Source organism: Rhineura floridana, chromosome 1, assembly GCF_030035675.1.
Source record: "Rhineura floridana isolate rRhiFlo1 chromosome 1, rRhiFlo1.hap2, whole genome shotgun sequence".
In the NCBI taxonomy this organism is placed as follows: Eukaryota; Metazoa; Chordata; class Lepidosauria; order Squamata; family Rhineuridae; genus Rhineura; species Rhineura floridana.
In genome coordinates, this window is record NC_084480.1 from 318,322,446 (window position 1) to 318,346,155 (window position 23,710).

A 23,710-nucleotide genomic window follows, 5' to 3' on the forward strand; every position below is an offset into this window, starting at 1 on the left:
GGAGAGCCGTTGCCAGTCAGTGTAGACAATACTAAGCTAGAAGGACCAGTGGTCTCACTCAGTATAAGGCAGCTTTTATGTTCCTGTGTATCACATGCATCTGTGGCACAACCCTGAACCCACTAGAACCTTACAGGGGATATGTTCTGTGGCCCAGCACAAGCGGCTTGGTGTTTTGTTTTTTTAATTCAAGCACTGGAAACCCTGTGTTGGAGAAAGATGGTAGCCCCAAAGATGGCTGATGTCAATGGATTCCAGGAACCCTCTTTGGTGTGAGATTTTGGGAGAAAATCTGTGAGTTTGTTTGGGTCCTGAGTGGGATTTTTCTCCTCTGGGGTTGGAAACCGAGACCACATGGCAGTGGTGAAGAACCTTTGGCCTTCCAGGTGTTGCTGAACTACACCTCCCATCAACCTCCCGCCAGCATGGCCAACACTTAAGGCTGATGGGAGTTGTAGCCCAAAAACATCCAGAGGACCAAATGTTTCCCACCCCTGACTTAGGCTGTGAACACACTTGTCGCCAGAGCAAAGTGTTTCCATTAGCCAACCTGGAGTGGGAACAGGTTTATCTGCTGATCAGTTGCAAAATTTCTTTGAAGCTGAATTTTAAAAAAAAGCTCGAGCTGCTCCTACCAGATTTTACAGTAGATAGTGGCGAGGTTTGACTAGCATCATGTGACCCGCTTTCAGAAAAAAGAGGTGGAGATGCACTGGAACTGACAGAACAGTGAATGTGTTTCTACCCTTACAGGGTCTGAATTCGGCCAAAGGGATAATTGCTTGCCACCCACACTGCTTCTTTTCAACCAGACAAGGTTTCTGGTTATTTATGTCTTTGCAGCATAGCGTCACGTAGGCCCAATTCCACACTCCGACAAAGATGTCCCTGCCTGGACTTGCAGTTTTGCTTAGGAGATATGGAATGACCTTTTGTGCATGCCCTACCATAGGATAACCATAGGAGCCTGGTCTGGTCTGTCCCGATTGCTTTCCACATCAGCTCAGTATGGCGAAATCAGCAGCTGAAGCTTTTCACCACAGGATTATTAACATTATCAGCTGCTGATGTTCATTGACTAAGTGACAAGTTGAAAAGATGCCACTCCAGAGGCAATCAAGCAGCTGAGCCTTTGCACCAAAGTACCACAACCCAAAAGAGGCTGGTGAAGTTGCTGGGCAAGCGTGGACCATGGAAGCAGTGGACTTTTTTCAAGAACTGCAGGGCACTACAAGCCTCAGGCCAGGGCTGGATGGGGGCTCTTCTACCATCACTACGCACTTTCTTTGTTCATGAAGAGATTTTTATAACAGTCTCGAGGTGGTGCGCAACACATAAAAGGTCAATAAAAGTACAATATGATGCAAACACAGCTGAACAACGGGGGGGAGGGGATAAAATGAATGACATATTGGAACTAAGCACCAGCAAAGGCCCTGGTACCTACATTTAAGGAGCCACCAAAATGTCATCAGTGAAGGCACCTGCCTCAGTTTAGTGGAGAATTGGTCCGAAGTAAGGGGCTCCACCACAGAGAAGGCCCTGCCTCTGGCTGATGCCAGTATTGTCTGCAGCACCACTAAGAGGGCCTCACCAGTCAAATGCAACAATACTATAAGGCAGTAGGGATGAAGATGTGCTGTAAGTATAGCAACCACTAGACAGGCTCTGTTATGCCAGAGGCAAATAAGGTATAGTTGAGATCTTGTTTACATGGGAACAGTAGACCCTGCTCTATCAAGGCAAATGGGGAATTGCCCCACCAACCTGAGTCTGCCCTTCTTACTTACAGTGAGTTGGCCCTGCCAGTCAGCCTCCTCCTCCTCCTCCTCCTCTTCCTTCGTCTCAGTGTTGCCCTTGTAGAACTCAGAACTCAGGGAGAAGGATAGGGACAAACTAAAATTAGTTGGCTCTGCCTGCCATTGGCTCTGGCTCCAGCTCCTGTTGGTCTCCCTGCCTTCCGCTCCACCGGTCCAAATGGGCACCAGCCACCAGTGCATGGAACATCAGAAGCTGAGTTATAAAAAGTCAGACTGCTGATCTATCTAGCTCAGTACTGTCTACATCAACTGGCATCAGTTCTCCAGAGTTTCAGGCAGGGAGTCTTTCTCAGTCCAAGTTGGAGATGTCGATGTTGAACCTGGAATCTTCTACATGGAAAGCAGTCTCATCTACACTGCAGTTTACTGCATTTATTATTATTATTATTATTTATTAGACTTTTATACCGCCCGACTAGCAATAGCTCTCTGGGCGGTGAACACAAGAAATACAATAAAATACGCAGTAATACAACAAGGACATATAAAAATAAAACAATCTAAAATCAATTGCAACAGATTTAAAATTAAGTTAGCTTAAATTAAAATGAAAATGAGAATGCCTCGGAAAAGAGGAAGGTTTTAACTTGGCGCCGAAAGGATAACAATGTCGGCGCCAAGCACACCTCCTCGGGGAGACTGTTCCAGAGTTCGGGGGCCACCACTAAGAAGGCCCTAGATCTTGTCATCACCCTCCGGGCCTCTCTGTGAGTCGGAACCCGGAGGAGGGCCTTCGTAGAAGAACGTAGAGTACGGGCCGGTTCGTATTGGGAGAGGCGTTCCGACAAGTATCGTGGTCCTGCGTCGTATAAGGCTTTATAGGTCAACACCAACACTTTGAATCTGGCCCGGAAACATATTGGAAGCCAGTGCAAGCGAGCCAGAACAGGTGTTATGTGCTCAGACCGCTTGGTCCTTGTTAACAATCTGGCCGCCGCATTTTGCACTAGCTGTAGCTTCTGAACTGTCTTCAAAGGCAGCCCTATGTAGAGCGCGTTGCAGTAATCCAAACGCAAGGTTACCAGAGCATGTACAACTGATGTAAGGTCCTCCTTGCTCAAATAGGGACGTAGCTGGGCTACCAACCGAAGTTGGTAGAACGCATTCCGTGCCACTGAGGCTACTTGAGCCTCGAGTGAAAGGGAAGAGTCTAAAAAGACTCCCAGACTACGAACCTGCTCCTTTAGGGGGAGTGTAACCCCATCCAGGACAGGGTATATATCCACCATCGGATCAGAGAAACCATCCACCAACAGCATCTCAGTCTTGTCAGGATTGAGCCTCAGTTTGTTAGCTCTCATCCAATCCATTGTCGCGGCCAGGCAACGGTTCAACACATCGACAGCCTCACCTGAAGAGGATGAAAAGGAAAAGTAGAGCTACGTGTCATCAGCATACTGATGACAACGCACTCCAAAACTCCTGATGACCGCACCCAACGGCTTCATGTAGATGTTGAAAAGCATGGGAGACAAAACCGACCCCTGCGGGACCCCACATTGGAGAGCCCACGGTGTCGAACAATGTCCCCCAAGCACTACCTTCTGGAGACGGCCCGCTAAGTAGGAGCGGAACCACTGCCAAGCAGTACCTCCAACTCCCAACTCCGCGAGCCTCTCCAGAAGGATACCATGGTCGATGGTATCAAAAGCCGCTGAGAGATCAAGGAGAATCAACAGAGTTACACTCCCTCTGTCCCTCTCACAACATAGGTCATCATACAGGGCGACCAAGGCCGTCTCAGTGCCAAAACCGGGCCTAAAACCCGATTGAAATGGATCTAGATAATCAGTTTCATCCAATACCGCCTGGAGCTGGCCAGCAACCACTCGTTCCAAGATCTTGCCCAGGAATGGAACATTCGCTACTGGTCTGTAGCTGTTGAAATTTTCTGGGTCCAAGGAAGGTTTTTTCAGAAGTGGTCTCATCACTGCCTCTTTCAGACAGCCAGGGACCACTCCCTCTCGTAAAGAGGCGTTTATCACTTCCTTGGCCCAGCCAACTGTTCCATCCCTGCTAGTTTTTATTAGCCAGGAGGGGCAAGGATCCAGTACCGAAGTGGTTGCACGTACCTGTCCAAGCACCTTGTCCACGTCCTCGAGCTGAACCAACTGGAACTCATCCAATAAAACATGACAAGACTGTGCTCCGGACACCTCATTAGGATCAGCCGCTATAAATTGGGAGTCTAAGTCCCGGCGGATGCATGAGATCTTACGCTGGAAGTGCTCAGCAAACTCATTACAGCAGGCCACTGATGATTCTACCGTGTCCTGAAGGCCAGAATGGAGTAGCCCTCGGACAACTCTAAAAAGCTCCACTGGGCGGCACAGAGATGACTTAATAGTGGCAGCAAAATGTTTTTTCGTCGCCCTCACCGCTCCTACATACAGCTTGGTAAAAGCGCTAACCAGCGCATGATTGCATTCGTCGGGAGTTCGTCTCCATCTCCGCTCAAGCCACCTCCTATTTTGTTTCATCGCTCTCAGCTCTGGTGTGTACCAAGGAGCTGTATGGGCTCTACATAGGAGAGGGCACGCAGGAGTGATCGTGTCAACAGCCCGGGCCATCTCCGCATTCCACAGATCAGCCAGGGCTTCAACAGGAGCGCCAGTCCTATCAGCCGGAAAAAAACCCCAGAGCCCTTTGAAAACCTTCAGGATTCATTAGTCTCCGGGGGCGGACCAATTTAATAGGTCCCCCACCCTTGCAGAGGGAAAAGGCTACTGAAAGTCTAAACTTCAGCAAGCAATGATCTGTCCATGACAAAGGGAAAGATGTAAGATTCCCACATCCAGATTACTATCCCCATGTCCAGTAGCAAAGATAAGGTCTAGAGTGTGCCCCGACACATGTGTTGGACCACTAACATATTGAGACAGCCCCATGGTTGTCATGGCTGCCATGAAGTCCTGAGCCGCCCCAGACAAAGTAGCCTCGGCATGGATGTTGACGTCCCCCAGTACTAATAGTCTGGGGGATCTCAGCAATACCTCCGAGACCACTTCCGTCAGCTCAGTTAGGGAAGCCATTGGGCAGCAAGGTGGACGGTACACCAAAAGGATTCCCAGCCTGTCCCTCTGGCCCAGCACAAGGTGCAAACACTCCAGGCCAGTAACTGCATGGACATGGTGCTTGGTGAGTGAGATGGAACTCTTACAGACCACAGCAACCCCACCTCCCCGACCCTCAGATCTACCATGATGCTGGACCAAGTACCCCGGTAGGCAGAGCTGGGAGAGACTAACTCCTCCCTGCTCAACCACCCAGGTCTCGGTTATACATTCCAGATCGGCTGCCTCGTCCACAATCAAATCGTGGACAAGGGAGGTTTTATTATGTACCGATCTGGCATTTAGGAGCAGCAACTGGAGATCTGAGAGTTGGCTGAGAGGACAACCAACATCCCTGCGGGTGTGAGAAGGACCGGAACAAGGCCACTACATGTCTGGGCCTCGTTCCCCTTACCTGGCACGTCCTTCTCACAGCGCCATACTTCCCTCTGCCCGTCACTACAGTAATTGGGGCTCCCTCAAGTCCCCCCACTTGATGGAAAAACCTCTTTCCGAGGCACATAATAAGCTCATATATACAAACACTTATATATGCAAACAACTTATATATACAAACATACACAGTCACTCACAACACACACTCATATAAACAGCCACTCATCCAATTCAGACCAACACGCCAAACATAATCCCGCACTCTGTGCACGCAGACGCCAGCTCCAAAATCCCTCTTCTTCCCACGAAAAACGCCACCCTTGGAAGGTCCAGATGATGGTGGTGGCGAGGAGGCATGGGCCACCGATGAAAGCGTGAACCGCAACGGCAAAGATGGAAGCACACAGGCCGCAACAGCGGCGAAAGAGAACACCAACTGCAGTGGGAAAAGAAGCCGCAGCAGCAACGGAGCACAAGCCACAACAGAGGGCAGAGCGTAGTATTAGCAGCAGCAGTAAAGCAGCAGAAAAAGCACCGCAGGCTATAACGGCGGCAGAGAGGAAACAAGCCGCCCAGCAACGACCAACCGCAGTCCCAACGAGCGGCAAAGCGGCCCAAGCCGCAATGAGGAAGAAAGCGGAGCCCAGCGGCAGCGACGACAGAAGCGGCAACAGAGAACACAGGGACGGCAACGACAGAAGCAGCAGAGGCGACGCCAGCAGACGACAACAGGCAGGACCCACACAAGCCTCGGCAGAGAGCACAGCCGCAACAACGGCAGCAAAGGCACAGGCCGCAGCAGGAAGCACAGCGCAACGCAGCAACGACAGCAGCAGAGAAGGTAAGAGGCCTCACTCATCCCCAGCTTCGATTTCTGCGTCTCCCAAATCCGGATCCAACCGTCTCCGTCCACAACGCAATCGCTACTCCAAGTTTACCAGGGCAAAGGAGAAATGGGTAACACCAAAAAAGCATTCACCCGCCAACATACTCGCCTGAAAACCCACACGGTGTTAAAAGATGTTAAGAATAAAATGTTAATTGATGTTAAAAATAGATAAACGGCGGAGCTCCAAACACAGCTCCTCCACCTAGGCCGCCATCTTAGCCATCTTGTGTGTTTGATGCTACTCACATCTTCCTCAAATTTGCATGGTTCACATGACGTTACCGGCAAACAGAAGCTATCATGCAGTTTTCCCCCAATAAATCCGTACTAACCCAATCCGCTGATAACATGAAAAGTGGAGGAAAAAACATGTCCACTGTTTCTCTAGCGGTTGCAGAGACTTTGCTCTGATGCTTTTAGGTGGGTGTGTCAATCGTTCCCCTCTCCACACCGTCTCCTCCTCCCTTCTTTCATTTTGTTTCCTGTGGGCTGACAAGCAACTTCTGGCTGCTCTCCTCCATTCTGCTGGCTTTTTTTATGTTGCTGAAATGGTGCCTTTATTTTCTTTTTGCCCTAGCTTGTGCACAAAAGCATAACACTGCTCCAACAAAGATTTGTATTTCAGCTGTATCCTACCAACCATAGACAGGGAAAAAACAGATACTTGCACTTCCAAGTTGTTGTTTTTAAGGAACCTACTGCAGCTGGTAGAACAGACTGAGCATGCTTGGTTGCCTAGCAACCAGAGGGAGTAGAAATGTATAATTAGAGGGTGGGGCCACAAGGGAACCATTAGACTAATCCTTCCCAGAAGAGTGCCTACTTGTGTGAATGGGAAAAACCGATTGGCACTACCACTGAGCAGAAACTGCTGATGGTGCAAATAAAGAATGAAGGTAAAAGCAGTATATTTGATAGGAAAAAATGCTCCCATGTAGATGAGCCCTCTATCATTGAACTACAACCCTTCCCCTATGTACTCACTGGAAGAGTACATGCTTTGAATGCAGAATGTCATAAGTTTAGTCCTTGGTATCTCCAGCTAAGTGGATCAGAGGTAACTGGACTGGACAAATAATATCCCAGACCAAGATTTGGAGATTAGGCTCAATAAGAGGCTAACTTCATATATATTGGGAAGCGACCACATTCATTGCCTGCTGACAGTCCCAGGCCAGGACCTGAATGGCACCTACCTGCCAGTTAGGGTAGACAAGACTGACTTAGAGACATCAGTGGTCCAACTCTGCAGAGAGCAGCTTTAGATGCAAATATGATAGAGTTCAACCCTTTGAGATCCAAGAAAGGCAGAAATCCCACAGATGTATTTATTATTGCTGTTTTTGTTGTTATTAACCTGCTCTTCATATTTCAATTCTAGAGCAGGGAACAATTAAATAAACAATTAAAAATACACCGGGGGGAAAAGATTATACACAAATTACAGAGTCCATAAAAACAAATCCAAAAAGTAAGAAATGGATTAACAACTCCTTCAGAAAACAAAGCTAAGCTAAAGTAAGGAGCAGTAAGAACAAAGACTAGTATTTCCAATTTAATCAAATGCCTTGAAAAAGAAAACAAATCAAACAGATTGAAACAAGCAAATAGCTTTACCCATCTCTCTTGCGGGGCAGTATAAGTTCTCCCTTCAGGGTGACAGGAAAACCCACCTCACTCTGAACGTCTCTCTTCTTAATTCTTAAATTGTGAAAAGAGGAGAGAAATTTAATCTCCGAGTTTCCAAAAACGATGCCACTGGGGATGACTAAATCTCCATGTCACCAATTATTCACACTCACCCAAAGTTAAAAGGTGGCCCAGACCCATCTTTCCTGCATCACTGATGAGACGCATGCCTTGGCTCGCTGATGATCCAGGGGGCAGTATTTATGACGCCACATCCATCACTGATGCCAGAGCCCAACAGGCTGCTGAGCCAATGGACTCAGAGCCCAGGAAGGACCCTCCACTGGGAGACAGGCAAGCCATCAAATGTGTGTCCAGTAAGTCGCCCAGGTTCGGCCATAGTTCAGTGGCAGGGCCCTTGCTTTTCTATGCTGGTAGCCCCCGGTTGAGCCTCTTCTCCTCCAGTTCTAGAATCAGGGCTAGGAAAAGCTTCTCTGGTTAACTAAAGGAAGGCAGCTTCTTGCAGAACATGCTTTCCTGTTTCTCCTTTGTTGCTCTTCTAAGCCACCTCCATGGCTGAATGTGAGTTAGGAAGTCCCCAGTTCAAATGTTACCTCATCTATGAGCTCACAAAGGCACAGCCCCCACCCCCACCCCATCTGTAATACTACCAACTTCCCAGGGCTCTGTTACAAACATAGGCTCCATCTGCACTATACATTTAGAGCTGTGCCACACACCACGTTAAATAGTGACGGTTTCCCCCAAAGAATCTTGGGAACTGTCATTTGTTCAGGGTGCTGAGAGTTGCTGGGAGACCCCTATTCTCCTCACAGACCTTCAATTCTCAGAGTGGTTTAACAAGCAATGCCTCTTCCCAGGGAACTCTGGGTAGTGTAGCTCTGTGAAGGGAGTAGGGGGTCTCCTAAGAACTCTCACCACCCATGTTCTTATTGAGTAGCTCTTGTTTCTTTCACTAAACAAACACTTCCAACCATATCTCCACAACCTTAAGTGCTAGAAACTTGCTTTCTTTAATAAATAAATCTTAAAAAGCAACAACCCTGAAAATTGTCATTCCAGCAGTTGGCCTTGTCAGACCCCTACTCTGGGTCTGGTCTCGTCATGGATCTCTCCCTCTGGCCCCAGCACAGGTCTCTCATGATCCCACTACTAGGCACCACCACCTGACACTCTGTAACACAATACTGCCCTGAGAGTGTGCCTTAGTCTCCTCCTCAGATTGCTACGTAGTGTCTCGGTGCACTTGTAGGCCACAATCCCCCTGTATCTTCCCGCCTTTAAAAATGACAGCCCTGGGTTGCTTTGGATACCTGCTGCTGTTACGCTATCCCTTCCTCGTTGCTACCATTGATGCTGTTCCCAGCTTTGGTATTTGCTCTGCCCACCCTTCTGGCCTGTAATATCCCAGCCCAGGATCAGGTGTGTTGTTAAACCAAAACTATTTATTTATTAACACAAGGAATAAACAAGATTACTTTAAGTTCAGTCAACATGCGTGTGGTTACATATAATAGTTTTCTCTTACAAATCTTAGTCCTAAACCCTGCCTCACTACCCGCCTAAACACAAATCCACCCCTCCAAAACCCAGAACCAACCTTCACCTATTTGTCATTCTCTCATTTATACCTTCAACCACCCAGATGCTCAGCCAATCACAACTCAGCATTCCCCAGCATTCCAACCCATGTACTCCCCCCCTCACTCACTCTACTTACCACATTTACCCTACAAAACTGACACCATAATTACTGTACAACATATGCATGGGCATCACAGGCCTCTGCTGCCCAAATCTTGTGGCTTTTCTGTTTTCATGCAGAATCATGGCAAACACACAATCCTGGCTCTTTCTCCTGGGCCTGGATGGCTCTTTCTGTGGGTCTTTTGGCTGCTGATTGAAACATATTAGCAAGGAGGCTGTGGAGTTTCCATTATTTAAAGGTTTCAAAATCAACTTGAAGGCATATAACAACAAATTTTTAAAAAAGCAGGGTGGGGAAATAGCTTTCACGTGTAGATAAAGCTTAATCCAGGATGACTTTGATGCCCTGGGGACTTCTCTAGTCCCACCATAATCAGAAGAGATTGAATTCAGTGGCTCAAAATTGACTTACATTGAACCCAATGGACCAAGTTAAGCAGGTTTGGGTGAATAACATGAAGGCACAATTAACTACAATAAACTACAATTCCCATCAGCCCCAGCCAGCATGGCCACTGGATTGGGCTGGTAGGAGTTGTAGTTCAAAAAAGTAACTTTTCCAAGCTCTGCATGAAGGTCATCATTTTAACATCTGAGCAGGAGAAATCTCACCCACCCTGTTTGGGGAGGGAGAGGACCATTCACAAAAATGATGCCCACCTCATTCCTTATCTGCTATGTTCTGCTACTTGCCTAAAGGTGGATTAGGCAGTGGTGGGAGGACCCAAGCACCTGTTCAAAGAGCAGATTTGGTAGAAGGACGTTGATGTCTCACAATACTGATGGTGCTGTGTAAAGAAACCCATTGGTGTTGCCTGGAGTTGGAGACGATTCACCCAGACTCACATGGTCCAACAGTTACTTTTCAGGGCATATAAGGCAACCTTAAGAGGAGAGGATGTCCCATTCCCTGTGTGACAGGTTCATTGATCAACAATGAAGGCACTTCTGATCATTGTCGTGGCTGGAAGCCTCTTCATACAGCCAAGTAAGTATTCCAGATGGTCTTCCTGCATTCCCAAGAGTATTTTCCCTGGGAAACCCAGCTCTATCAGGTGCTCTGCTTCCTGCATATGGGCTGTAGGACCCTTCCTATTCCTTCTGAAGCCAATCTGAGTCTTCTAAATTGGGGGAGAAAATATAAACTAGGGGAGGGAGGTTGATTTATTATGGGAGAAGAGTTAGGATGGCAGGAGGAGACATCTCTGCATTACTGACCAAACCACTGGTTGTGAATTTGCTGGATGCTTAATTTACAGAATTCTGTGTATCAGGGATGGGGAACTTGTGGCCCTCTGGATGTTTTTGAACTACAACTCCCATCATAAGAACATAAGAACATAAGAAGAGCCTGCTGGATCAGGCCAGTGGCCCATCTAGTCCAGCATCCTGTTCTCACAGTGGCCAACCAGGTGCCTGGGGAAAGCCCGCAAGCAGGACCCGAGTGCAAGAACACTCTCCCCTCCTGAGGCTTCCGGCAACTGGTTTTCAGAAGCATGCTGCCTCTGACTAGGGTGGCACAGCACAGCCATCACGGCTAGTAGCCATTGATAGCCCTGTCCTCCATGAATTTGTCTAATCTTCTTTTAAAACCGTCCAAGCTGGTGGCCATGCTGGTTGGGGGAATGAGAGTTGGAGTCCAACAACATCTAGAGGACTGTATACCCCCCCATTTCTTTATTCCACAATGTCAGTAGGAGCTGTCGAATGTTGACTCTAGCTGCAGGTAAATTGACAGGTACAATAAAGCTAAGGACCTCCAAAACAGAATAGAGGGTAGAAACACACTCCCTGTTCTACCAGTTCCAGTGTGACTCCACTTCTGTCTTCTGAAAATGGGGGCACATGATGCTAGTCAAACCCCACCCCTTTTTACTGTAAAACCTGGTAAGATCAGCTTGAGTGCATTTTTTTTTAAAAAAAAGTCCGGTCCACACAGATTTTGCAACTGTTCAGCAGATCAATGTTCCCCCTCCAGGTGTGGCTAATAGAAACACTTTGATCTGGAGACGAGTGTGTTTACAGCCTGAAATGAGTTTGCTCCCAAAAAGTCTTCTTTGGGATATTTACTGTTAACATTCCCTACACATTTTCTGAATATTGGAATATTAATCAAACATTTGAAATTCAAATCTTACAATCACCTTTCATTTCAATAGTCAATATTTGTCAGGTTTACATGCAGTGGTATTTAGCATTTTGCACGCTTTGTTACTTGGCATGCAAGAGAATGGCTGTGTCTGATAGCCAGCAATTAAGGAGTTCGTTCGGCAATTCATTGCAGTTCACATTTAAAGGCAAATCCACCTAATTCACACTTCCCAAAAGAATATGTGAACAGAAACACCGCCATCCTTCAAAATGAATACTACTCCAAATATTGCAGTGCAGCTCTCCAGCCAAGTAATGGGTACAAAAATGCATATACTAGGGTAATATGTACATTAAAATGCATATATTACTAAAAACAAAATACTATCCCAGAGGTGCATGTTCCATTGCCACTTAACTTACAGCCAAGCCAAAATGTGTATCAGTTAATTTACCCTTGCTTCCACATTCCTCTGTTGTTTCCCCTGGTTTGATTCTTGATTGTAAGCTTGTCAGGGCAGGGACCTATCCTCTTGCACTCTGCAAAGTGCCATGGCCACTGATGATTGTAGTAAGGCTGCAATCCAATACATGTCTGCTCAGAGGTAAACTACAATGGGTTCAATGGCACTTACTCCCAGGTAAGTGTGCATTGGATTGCAGCCAAGATCAATTAATAATTCACTAATAGGCAAAAAACCTTGTGGTTTAAGAATGTACCCATAGCCCACAGATATTTCTATCAAACTTTAAAAAGCAGGGAATTTGGGCAGCTACAGTGAATGCACCAGGGGAGCAGGAGACCTGACCTCCTCTCTGAGATCATACTGCCCTACAAATTTGTCAAAATGCAAACAATTTGGGTTGGTCTTTCACAGTCCAATCCACTTCCTGCATAGCTTGGAATTATTCTCGTGGCTGTATAATACTGAGGAGAGACAGATTTGTGCCAGGAGTTGGAGGAGTGATTTTTCTAATGTTAAAGTAAGAAGTCTCTTCCTCTGTGTGAGTTGTTCATTCACATAGCATCTGAACCGATATCTTGATGAAAGCCGAGATCCTTGCTCAAATTGCTTAGCCCATTGGTGTGTGCACGCATGTTCGTGCACATATATATATATATATATATATATATATATATATATATATATATATATATATATATGCAGCTTTGATTGCTGATCAAAAATGTAAGGAAAAGTTGCTGAGGTAGGAGACTTGCAGGTAGAGCTCCAAGTACTAGTCCAGCCTTTCCCAACTAGTGGGCCACCAGATGCTGTTGGACCACAACTCCCATCAGCCTCAGCCAGCATTGCCAATGGTCAGGAAAGATGGGAATTGTGGTCCAACAACATCTGGTGGCCCACTAGTTGGGAAAGGCGGTACTAGTCAGTCTATCTGGCAGACTCTATCAGAAGAAGAGGCGGCAAAGAGAAATCTCAAAACTTTGCCCTGCAGTAGGTAAACTTTCCAAGATAATGGCCCATTTGCATGGTCGAATCCTGGCTTATTCAGCTTGAGCTTGATCCACCCACCCACAGCCCCTTTCCTGCCATTTCACTTCTCCCTATGGCAGTCAGCTGCAGTTAACCACAGCTTCCCATTGTACACGGAGGATAAGGCTATGAATGCCTGCCGTCCACAATGGCTGTGTTCACTGTTGAAGGCAGCATGAACATGAGTCGCTGGGGAGCACAAGTGGGGAGAGTGCTGTTGGCGTCCAGGTCCTGCTTGCGTGCTTCCCATTGGTGCATCTGGTTGGCTACTGTGAGAACAGGATGGTGGACCGGATGGGCCCCCTTTGGCCTGATCCTGCAAGGCTCTTCCTATGTTCTTACATACAAACCAGGAACACAGGAACCTAAGGAGCTGCCTTAAACTGAGTCAGACCATGGGTCCATCCAGTATTGTTTACACTGACTGGCAGTTGCTGTCCAGGGAACGCTGGCTAAAGTTGAGGAGGACCTACAGTCCTCCAACTCTCATCATCCCTGACTATTGACCATGTTGGCTGGGGCTGATGGGACTCTGGAGTCCAACAACATCTGGAAGGCCACAAGTTCCCCAGCCCTGACTAAAGGCTTCCAAACCAACCAGGATTCAGGATTCAGTTTGGCTTTTGAATATGGTTTGGAAGCCATTCACCTAGTGGAAGCATTTCTTTGCGAGAGTCCTGTGTGCAGTGTGGTTCTCAAAAATATATCAGAGGAACAAGGAAGCTGCCTTATACCAGGTCAGACCTTGGTCCATCTAGCTGAGTACTGTCAACACTGGCTGGCAATGGCTCTCCAAGATTTCAGGCAGGGGATGTTCCCAGCTGTAGCTGGAGACATCAGGAACTGGACCTGGGCCCTTTTGCATGCAAAGCAAATGCTCTTCTCCTGACCTAGGGCTCTTCTGTTCTTCCTTCAGAGTGACTACAGACTAATCCAGTGCTGTGTCATACAGCAGCTTTTCCCAGCCCAGTGCCTTCCAGATGTTTTGGACTGCACCTCCCATCAGCCCTGGCCAGTATAGCCAATGGTCAGGGGTGATGAGATTTACTCTGCTCCTATAGCATAATTCAGCACTCAGAATTTGGAGCTTTGCTCCACCCTAAGAATTTGGACAAAGGAGACATTAACCTGGCTGATAATATCCCGTGGGCAATGAGACATTGTCCGTTCATGCTAGTTTTATCATGCTAAGTTACATGCTAGGGTAGTCTAGTAAGCCTTGCATCAAGGACTGCTGAGTCCAACCTCCCACCCAGGAAGAAGTCCCTTGGTAGACTTCACCAAAGAACTATCTAGTAAAAAACTCTGTTTCCAACACAACCACACAGAAACACTCCAGGACACTTGCAAGGAATGAGTGGAGACAACAGTTGGATTGTTTGGCCCAATTGTCTGGTAGTCTGGTAGTCACAGGTAGACTGCCTCTGAACGTGGAAATTTCAGTTTCTTTCTGCATCAGTTCCCTGTCTATAAAATGGGGAATATATTTACTCCATAGGGCTTTGGTGAAGCAATAAATAAATAAATACTATGATACACACTGCAGATGAAGAACTCTAGACTAGATAAATGACATCATAGCTTTCTGCAAAAAAAAATATTTTTAAATCCCTTTCGTAGCCTGTTTCTGACGAGCAGTTGTTGTTGTTCTGTGCCTTCAAGTCGATTTCAACTTAAGGCGACCCTATGAATCAGTGACCTCCAATAGCATCTGTCATGAACCACCCTGTTCAGATCTTGTAAGTTCAGGTCTGTGGCTTCTAATATGGAATCAACACATCTCTTGTTTGGTCTTCCTCTTTTTCTACTCCCTTCTGTTTTCCCCAGCATTATTTTCTTTTCTAGTGAATTGTGTCTTCTCATTATGTGTCCAAAGTATGATAACCTCAGTTTCATCATTTTAGCTTCTAGTGATAGTTCTAGTTAGATTTGTTCTTTGTTGTTGTTATGTGCCTCCAAGTCGACTACGACTTATGGCAACCCTCTGAATGAGTGGCCTCCAGGAGCATCTGTCATGAACCACCCTGTTCAGATCTTGTAAGTTCAGGTCTGTGGCTTCCTTTATGGAATCAATCCATCTCTTGTTTGGCCACCCAATTATTTGTCTTTTTCACAGTCCATGGTATGTGCAAAGCTCTCCTCCAACACCACATTTCAAAGGAGTTGATTCTGACAAGCAGTGGACTGCAGCTGTTTCCCTATAACAGTCCCCAGCTGAACCATCTTGCTTGCTTGCAAGGTAAATGGCTCTTCCTCATTTCCTCCATTAAACCATTTTCTTCTCTTCCAGCTGGTTCACTGCAGTGCTACACATGCAACACCCAGGTCAGCAACTCTAACTGCAAAGGATCAGCAACCTGCGATGGAAATGCAAGGATATGCAAAACTGATGTGATTGGTAAGTCAGTCTCTTGGATGTGACTCACCGTTCTCCTTGATCTGGTGGGTTTTACTGTTGCTGCCACTTCAAATCTTGGAGCCAAACTAAAACGTTTTTAAAAAAATTCTCCTGCATTCACACGAAACTTTTATACCCCCTTTTTTAATACAAATAGGTCAAGGAAGCCAAACGTTTTCCCAGTTTCGTTTGAGTTTCTCTGTTCTCATTTTGCAAGGGTGTTTTCAAAATCATTTTGAAAGGTTTATACAAACAGTTCCCGATGTAAAAGCAAATTAGAGGCGAAGTGCGATGGGTAAAGGGATAACGCAGCAAATCTGGATTTTAACTGAACCTGAAGCAAACAAATCACACACTCAATCCAACAGCTTCAGTAACTCGAAATATTATACAAACAATTCGGGAGAATATCCATTTGAAGTATTGCAAGAATCCATCCCATACTCACACACTTGATACACGCACACCATTTGTTTTAACCCTAGCTTAGACCCCTGTCATCCATGAACTAACTGCCTCAGAAGCAGGTCAGACCACCTGAAATAAAGGCTATGGATAGCAGGAAGCATAACTCAATGACAAAGCATCTGATTTCCATGCATAAGATCCCAGGTTTAATTCATTGCATCCCCTCACAGAGTTGAGAAAGACTTGCTGTCTGAAACTCTGACAATCAATATAGAGTAGGGATGGGTGAAAATTTCGATTCAGTTCGCATTTCAAGCAGAATTTGCCAAATTTGCACTTTCCGAAACGATATAACCAAAACACAGCCATCCTTCAAAATTCGCATATATTCAAATTTTGGGATGCTGTTTGCCAACTAAACAGCATTTACAAAAATGCATCTGTTAGGGGAAAGTATGCATAAACATGAATACATGCGTGAAAACAACATGCAAAAGGCATGAAATGATGAGAAATGGCTTGCAAAAATGTGTTATTTGGAGAATTCACACTAAAATGGTGAAGAATTTTCATGAGGATTTTTTTTCAAAAAAAATTGCAGATCACTATAAAATGTAAAGAACTGAATTTAACGTTAGAAAAGTGAAAAACTGAGGGAACTGAAATTGACAGATCCTTTCCATCCCTAACATAGAATAGGCAATACTGAGCTAGAAATGGACCATTAGGCTGACTCACTACAAAGCGGCTTCCTACATTCTGAACCCCCGTTTCGTTAAGCAACATCCCAATGTTTTCAGTGTTGACTATGGATGGGCTCCATTGGCTGGTGCCACTTCGCAAGCATTCTGTTGCCATAACAGGCTGACATTGATTCAGTTCATTCTGCATCTGCTAGCTGCTGCTTTTACCGATCAGTTTTTTTCTGCTGGGAAAAATATCAATACTAATATCAATATTTTTGGATAATATTAATATTGATATTGTGAAGGAAATATTAATATTTCCCTTAAATATCAATATTTTGAAGGAAATATTGATAAATTATCATTCTTGTAATAGATGTCTTAGAGGTGGGGGTTTTTTTTAAAAAAAAGTCCATAAGAACATAAGAACATAAGAAGAGCCTGCTGGATCAGGCCAGTGGCCCATCTAGTCCAGCATCCTGTTCTCACAGTGGCCAACCAGGTGCACCATAGATTTATACAACGGCATTATGATATCGGCTGTTTTATTTTCAATACCTTTCCTAATTATCGCTAGCATGGAATTTGCCTTTTTCACAGCTGCCGCACACTGGGTCGACATCTTCATCGTGCTGTCCACTACAACCCTGAGGTCTCTCTCCTGGTCGGTCACCGCCAGTTCAGACCCCATGAGCGTATATGTGAAATTAAGATTTTTTGCTCCAATATGCATAATTTTACACTTGTTTATATTGAATTGCATTTGCCATTTTTCCGCCCATTCACTCAGTTTGGAGAGGTCTTTTTGGAGCTCTTCGCAATCCCTTTTTGTTTTAACAACCCTGAACAATTTAGTGTCGTCAGCAAACTTGGCCACTTCACTGCTCACTCCTAATTCTAGGTCATTAATGAACAAGTTGAAAAGTACAGGTCCCAATACCGATCCTTGAGGGACTCCACTTTCTACAGCCCTCCATTGGGAGAACTGTCCATTTATTCCTACTCTCTGCTTTCTGCTTCTTAACCAATTCCTTATCCACAAGAGGACCTCTCCTCTTATTCCATGACTGCTAAGCTTCCTCAGAAGCCTTTGGTGAGGTACCTTGTCAAACGCTTTTTGAAAGTCTAAGTACACTATGTCCACTGGATCACCTCTATCTATATGCTTGTTGACACTCTCAAAGAATTCTAATAGGTTACTGAGACAGGACTTTCCCTTGCAGAAGCCATGCTGGCTCTGCTTCAGCAAGGCTTGTTCTTCTATGTGCTTACTTAATCTAGCTTTAATAATACTTTCTACCAGTTTTCCAGGGACAGAAGTTAAGCTAACTGGCCTGTAATTTCCGGGATCCCCTCTGGATCCCTTTTTGAAGATTGGCGTTACATTGGCCACTTTCCAGTCCTCAGGCACAGAGGAGGACCCAAGGGACAAGTTACATATTTTAGTTAGCAGATCAGCAATTTCACCTTTGAGTTCTTTGAGAACTCTCGGGTGGATGCCATCTGGGCCCGGTGATTTGTCAGTTTTTCTATTGTCCATTAAGCTTAGAACTTCCTCTCTCGTTACCACTATTTGTCTCAGTTCCTCAGAATCCCTTCCTGCAAATGTTAGTTCAGGTTCAGGGATCTGCCCTATATCTTCCACTGTGAAGACAGATGCAAAGAATTCATTTAGCTTCTCTGCAATCTCCTTATCGTTCTTTAGTACACCTTTGACTCCCTTATCATCCAAGGGTCCAATTGTCTCCCTAGATGGTCTCCTGCTTTGAATGTATTTATAGAATTTTTTGTTGTTGGTTTTTATGTTCTTAGCAATGTGCTCTTCAAATTCTTTTTTAGCATCCCTTATTGTCTTCTTGCATTTCTTTTGCCAGAGTTTGTGTTCTTTTTTATTTTCTTCATTCGGACAAGACTTCCATTTTCTGAAGGAAGACTTTTTGCCTCTAAGAGCTTCCTTGACTTTGCTCGTTAACCATGCTGGCATCTTCTTGGCCCTGGCGGTACCTTTTCTGATCTGCGGTATGCACTCCAGTTGAGCTTCTAATATAGTGTTTTTAAACAACTTCCAAGCATTTTCGAGTGATGTGACCCTCTGGACTTTGTTTTTCAGCTTTCTTTTTACCAATCCCCTCATTTTTGTGAAGTTTCCTCTTTTGAAGTCAAATGTGACCATGTTGGATTTTCTTGGCAATTGGCCAGTTACATGTATGTTTAATTTAATAGCACTGTGGTCACTGCTCCCAATCGGTTCAACAACACTTACATCTCGCACCAGGTCCCGGTCCCCACTGAGGATTAAGTCCAGGGTTGCCGTCCCTCTGGTTGGTTCCATGACCAACTGGTCTAGGGAATAGTCATTTAGAATATCTAGAAACTTTGTTTCTTTGTCATGACTGGAACACATATGCAGCCAGTCTATGTCCGGGTAGTTGAAGTCACCCATTACTACCACATTTCCTAGTTTGGATGCTTCCTCAATTTCATATCTCATCTCAAGGTCTCCCTGAGCATTTTGATCAGGGGGACGATAGATCGTTCCCACTATTAAGTCCCTCCTGGGGCATGGTATCACCACCCACAACGATTCTGTGGAGGAGTCTGCCTCTTTGGGGGTTTCGAGCTTGCTGGATTCAATGCCTTCTTTCACGTATAGAGCGACTCCGCCACCAATACGTCCTTCCCTGTCCTTCCGATATAGTTTATATCCAGGGATAACCGTATCCCACTGGTTTTCTCCATTCCACCAGGTCTCCGTTATGCTCACTATATCAATGCTCTCCTCTAAGACCAAGCACTCCAGTTCTCCCATCTTGGTTCGCAGGCTCCTAGCATTAGCGTACAGGCACTTGTAAGCAGTGTCTCTCTTCAAGTGTCTTTGGCACTTGTGGTTAGGCCTGTGGTAATTTTGCTCTTCTGAATTGATATCCTGTGCCCCTGCTCTCACAATGCCTACTTCTAGGCCTACCCCTTTTAAAATTTCATCATTTCTTTGGTTTTTATCCCAGGGGGGAGGTTTATTCCGAACCAGACCTTTCTCAGCTCCTGTCGGGTTTCCCCCCTCAGTTTCAAAAATAGCTGCAGAAATTTGCTGCATTAAAATCTGACCCTCAGTGACTGAGAATAAATGAATTAATGGAAAATTCTATACCAAATCTGAATTGGATAGAATTCTAGCACATCTCTAGTGTAGACTTAGGATGAAGCTGCACATTTAAAAAAGCACAGGCTGCTGGGGAAAGTGGTGGTCCAAGATATAAGCATGAGAGTCCCATATTCTCTGTCTTAGATTAAAATCTGAGCTGGAGAAAAATTCCAAGCTTGTCCCCCTTCTGCCCACGTGGATCAAACCACCCACATATCAGCTTCATGCTCTTAAGAGAGGCCCTAGTCAGGCCTCTTCTGGTTGTATGGAGCATTTGTAGTTAGGGATGTGGGGAGCCTGCCAAGATCTTTCCCACATGTGCAAAGTAACTTGCAGAGGTTAAAGGGGAGGATTGAGGAATTGGGGAACTGGGTGGATAACATAGCTTCTGACATTAGCTAAGCCAGCAGTTCTCAACTTTTTTTTTTAACACAGACCACTTGAAAATTCCTGCCACACTCAGTGGACCACCTGATTCTCTTTTTTGTTCTTTGCATCAAAGGATGTATAGAACTTGTGTTTAAATAACCATTTTAATGCTTTTGGATTAAATATGATTTTAAAAAATATGCTTTTTTTAGTACCAGCATTGCTGTCGAACCACTCCGTGTTATGATAATCATGGGCCCTAAGCCAAATTGCTGAGAAGGTCCCCTATAACTGGTACATTTAAGGGGAAATTACTAGGCTGCATGAGCACCATAGTATGAAAATCATGCCCCTTAAGACTGGATCTTCTTAGTCTGTTCGATAATCCAGTCCTGGTCAAAATGGCCTCCCTCTCTATTGAGAGAGAAAAAATCAAGTGTCAGGACAGGCCAGATAAGTATAGATTTTCTTGATTGTTCTGCAACTCTTGATGGATTTGACCAAAACCCCATCTAGTGAAAAAATCGTTCCAACATTAGCTCCCTGAAGGGACCTTGCAGATGTCCAGTGGCCCACAGACCACAATTTGAGAGCCTTGTTTCTAAAGGGCTATAGGTCAGTGGTAGAACACATGCCTTACATGCAAATGTCCCCAGGTTCTGTTGCTGGTCTCTCACAGTAGGCTGGAAATGCCCCATGCCTAAAACCCTTGAGAGCTGTTGCCAGTCAGTGTAGATAATATGTGCTAGATGGGCCAATGGTCTGACTCGTAATAAGGCAGTTTCCTATGTTCCTATGACCTTCTCTCATGGGCATAATCAACTCTGCCCATCTGCTTTCCAGGAGTCGCAGGCCTTTTCAACGTCATCTCTAAAGAATGTGCCATGAGCTGTGACCCGTACTTCAAGGACTTCAAAGTGGGCATGAGGAACATTTCCTGCTGTGCCACTGACCTCTGCAATGTCAACGGGGCCTCCAGCTTCAGAATGAGCTGTGCCCAGGTGGCCTTTGCTGTTTTCGCCAGCTTCGCCTGCATACTTCTCAGGAGCTGACTGTGAGGGTCAGCACAGAGGGAGAGAGAGTGTGTGTAGCTGTACAGAAGAGAAACAAAATCTAGATTCTTTCCCACTAAAGCTACATTCAAAATCACAGTCTAGGATTTCACTGTGTAGATCTGCTGTGTGCAGTTGCTCTGAATGAATGCCAAGATCTTTGCAGAGCTACTTGTTAAGGATTGTGGGAGTGGTTGTGCATGCCCTTCGTAGGTGTTAGGAGATGGTGTGCAAATTCCAGTGTAGTGTGCACATTGTAGCCAGTTTGATGTCTCTTAGTATCCTAGCAATGCATTGTCTTCATACACATTATATTTCATAAGATTATGGCTGAGGAGGTACTTGTCAGTTGGGTTCTATGTCACAAGTAGGGCTACCTTCAACAGCAGCCGACCTTATCAGGCTCCAAAGCTAGGAATTGTGGGTTCAAGTTCCATCTAGGTTTTCTGGATAATGTTTGAGACAAGAGCAGATGAGAACCAAAACCACTGCTTGCTGGAGGGGAAATGGCTCTGGTCAAGAGTAACTGGGAGGCACCAAACCTTCTGGTGGACAGAGATAATCTTACCTGGTGCTCACCACAGGAGTGAGCATTCCCATGTGGTCTAGTGACAGAGCCCTGCCAAACAAGATCTTTTGAAACATTGGGCAGTATTTAACTAAATTCTTGTGCTAGTCCAAGGATTAGCACTAGCGCAACAAGATTCCCCCCTCCTCCCCACACTGTCCCCAAATCTGCTCTGGAGGTTTTATGTTCTCTGCATGCAGGGATATAGATAGATGGATAGATGGACAGATGAGAGTGAGAGTGTGTGAGAGAGTGTGTGTAGAGGAGCATTCAATCATACCTAGATGAGCATTACCTCAGCATAGGTGCCCTAGCCACATGGCAGAGTTCATGCGTTGAATGTAGAAGGTTCTGGCTTCAGTCTCTGCCGTCTCTTGCAAAAGAGATCTCAGGGAGCGCAGCTGGGAATGATCCATGTCTGAGACTGCAGGGGAGGGCCAAGCCAATGAATAGCACATTGGCACAGTCATCTTTCAAGCATTTCAAGATGGACTCTGTAGAGCTGAGACTCAGATCTTTGGAGTCCTACAAGGCACACTAGGGATGGGAGCCACTTGTTGGTGCCTGTTTAATTGCATTCTGTCAAACTGCCAGGCAGTTCCATTTTGGGCTAGTTGCTTTTCCACTATCCTTTGTGTTTACCATTTCATTCCCCCTCCCAAAAAACAACAGTATTGTTATCAATGTTTTCCTTTCCAGAAGGAAAAGGAAAGCAGCTTTCCCTATACAGTAGGGCCCCGCTTACCGGCGCTTCGCTTACTGGCATTCCGCTAATGCGGCGGCTTTCATTCCCCATTTTAAAGCCGATTTTGCTGCTTTTGCGGCATTTTTGCAGCATTTTCGAACAGCGCCCCATTATTCAATAGGGTTCCGCTTTATGCCGATTTCCGCTTTACGGCGGGGGTCCGAAACGGAACCTGCCATATAAATGGGGCCCGCCTGTACCGGGTGCCCGCCTACCCACTCAATGCTCCCTCCTCCCCCTCCCAAATAGTATTCCTCTCCCCCTCCCCCAGCCCTGGGAGAAAATGAGAGATCACTTTGACACAAAGCAAACACCTAGGCTAGTCAGTTGACCTTAGCTAAGCAAAGGCACAGGTTTGTCAGTTTATCCTTTCCAAAGCAAACACACAGGCTGGTCAGTTTCACCTCAGCAAAGCAAAGACACAGGCTTATCAGTTTAAGGTTAGCAAAGCAAACACAAAGGCTGCAAACAGCAAGCTAAGCAAAGACAGAGTGTGCAAAGCACAGAGACAGACTTGTCAGTTTCACATCAACAAAGCAAAGTTCAATGGGTGTTTTTTTTAAAAAAAAAAATCCAGTTTTAGGAAAAGCCAGGGAAACTGGCAGCATTCAGGATCAATCTGCTAAGATAGCAAACCTGCAGACCATTGGGAAGTTTTGAGCAGAGTCCAATTTTAACAAAATTCTTGCCCATCTCTAAGGTACACATGCAGGAGTGAGGAAACAGAGAGAAAACTGGGAAGACTTATTTTACAGGAATCATGAAGGGATTGAGCATTTTAGGCGGGGCAGTGTCTGGAAAGGAAAAAGGCAAGCTAGCAGGGAGAATGAGGAGTAGGTGTGGGTACAATGGGCTGCCTTGCATCCTTTTGGCAACCTCTCTCAAGACAAACAGGCCACTCTGGACAAGGAATAAAACCGGTTCTCATATGTGCTCACTGCTCAGACTTTATAGTTGATCCTGTGTTGCATTTTTTTCTCACCTTTGTATTCTTGTTTGCAAGCCACCCAAAAACATCTTATGTTGAAGAGCAGCATTGAAAACCTAAAAGAAAGTAATAAAGAATAAGATTTTTAAGGAACTTCATATGCTGAATATTGTGACTATTTTCCTTTAAAGCCATTTTTCCAGAAAGAGAGCCCCTGTATCCCAAAGATGCAGCGCCTTCAACTCACAGCTCCAAAATCTCCCCCAGCCTCCCTCTCACTTTCTTTACACATTCAAGACTACTTTGTGCTGT

The 23,710-nt window shown here is 45.6% G+C and overlaps 1 protein-coding gene across 1 annotated transcript; it reads left to right on the forward strand.

Moving 5' to 3' along the window:
* The first annotated feature begins 10,361 nt into the window (after positions 1 to 10,361).
* PSCA (prostate stem cell antigen) lies at positions 10,362 to 23,556 on the forward strand. The gene is made up of 3 exons (XM_061608072.1): positions 10,362 to 10,503; positions 15,393 to 15,500; positions 20,949 to 23,556. Exons 1-3 carry the CDS (start codon positions 10,452 to 10,454, stop codon positions 21,155 to 21,157), a joined length of 369 nt encoding a protein of 122 aa, XP_061464056.1. The 5' UTR covers positions 10,362 to 10,451; the 3' UTR covers positions 21,158 to 23,556.
* The last annotated feature ends 154 nt before the right edge of the window (positions 23,557 to 23,710 follow it).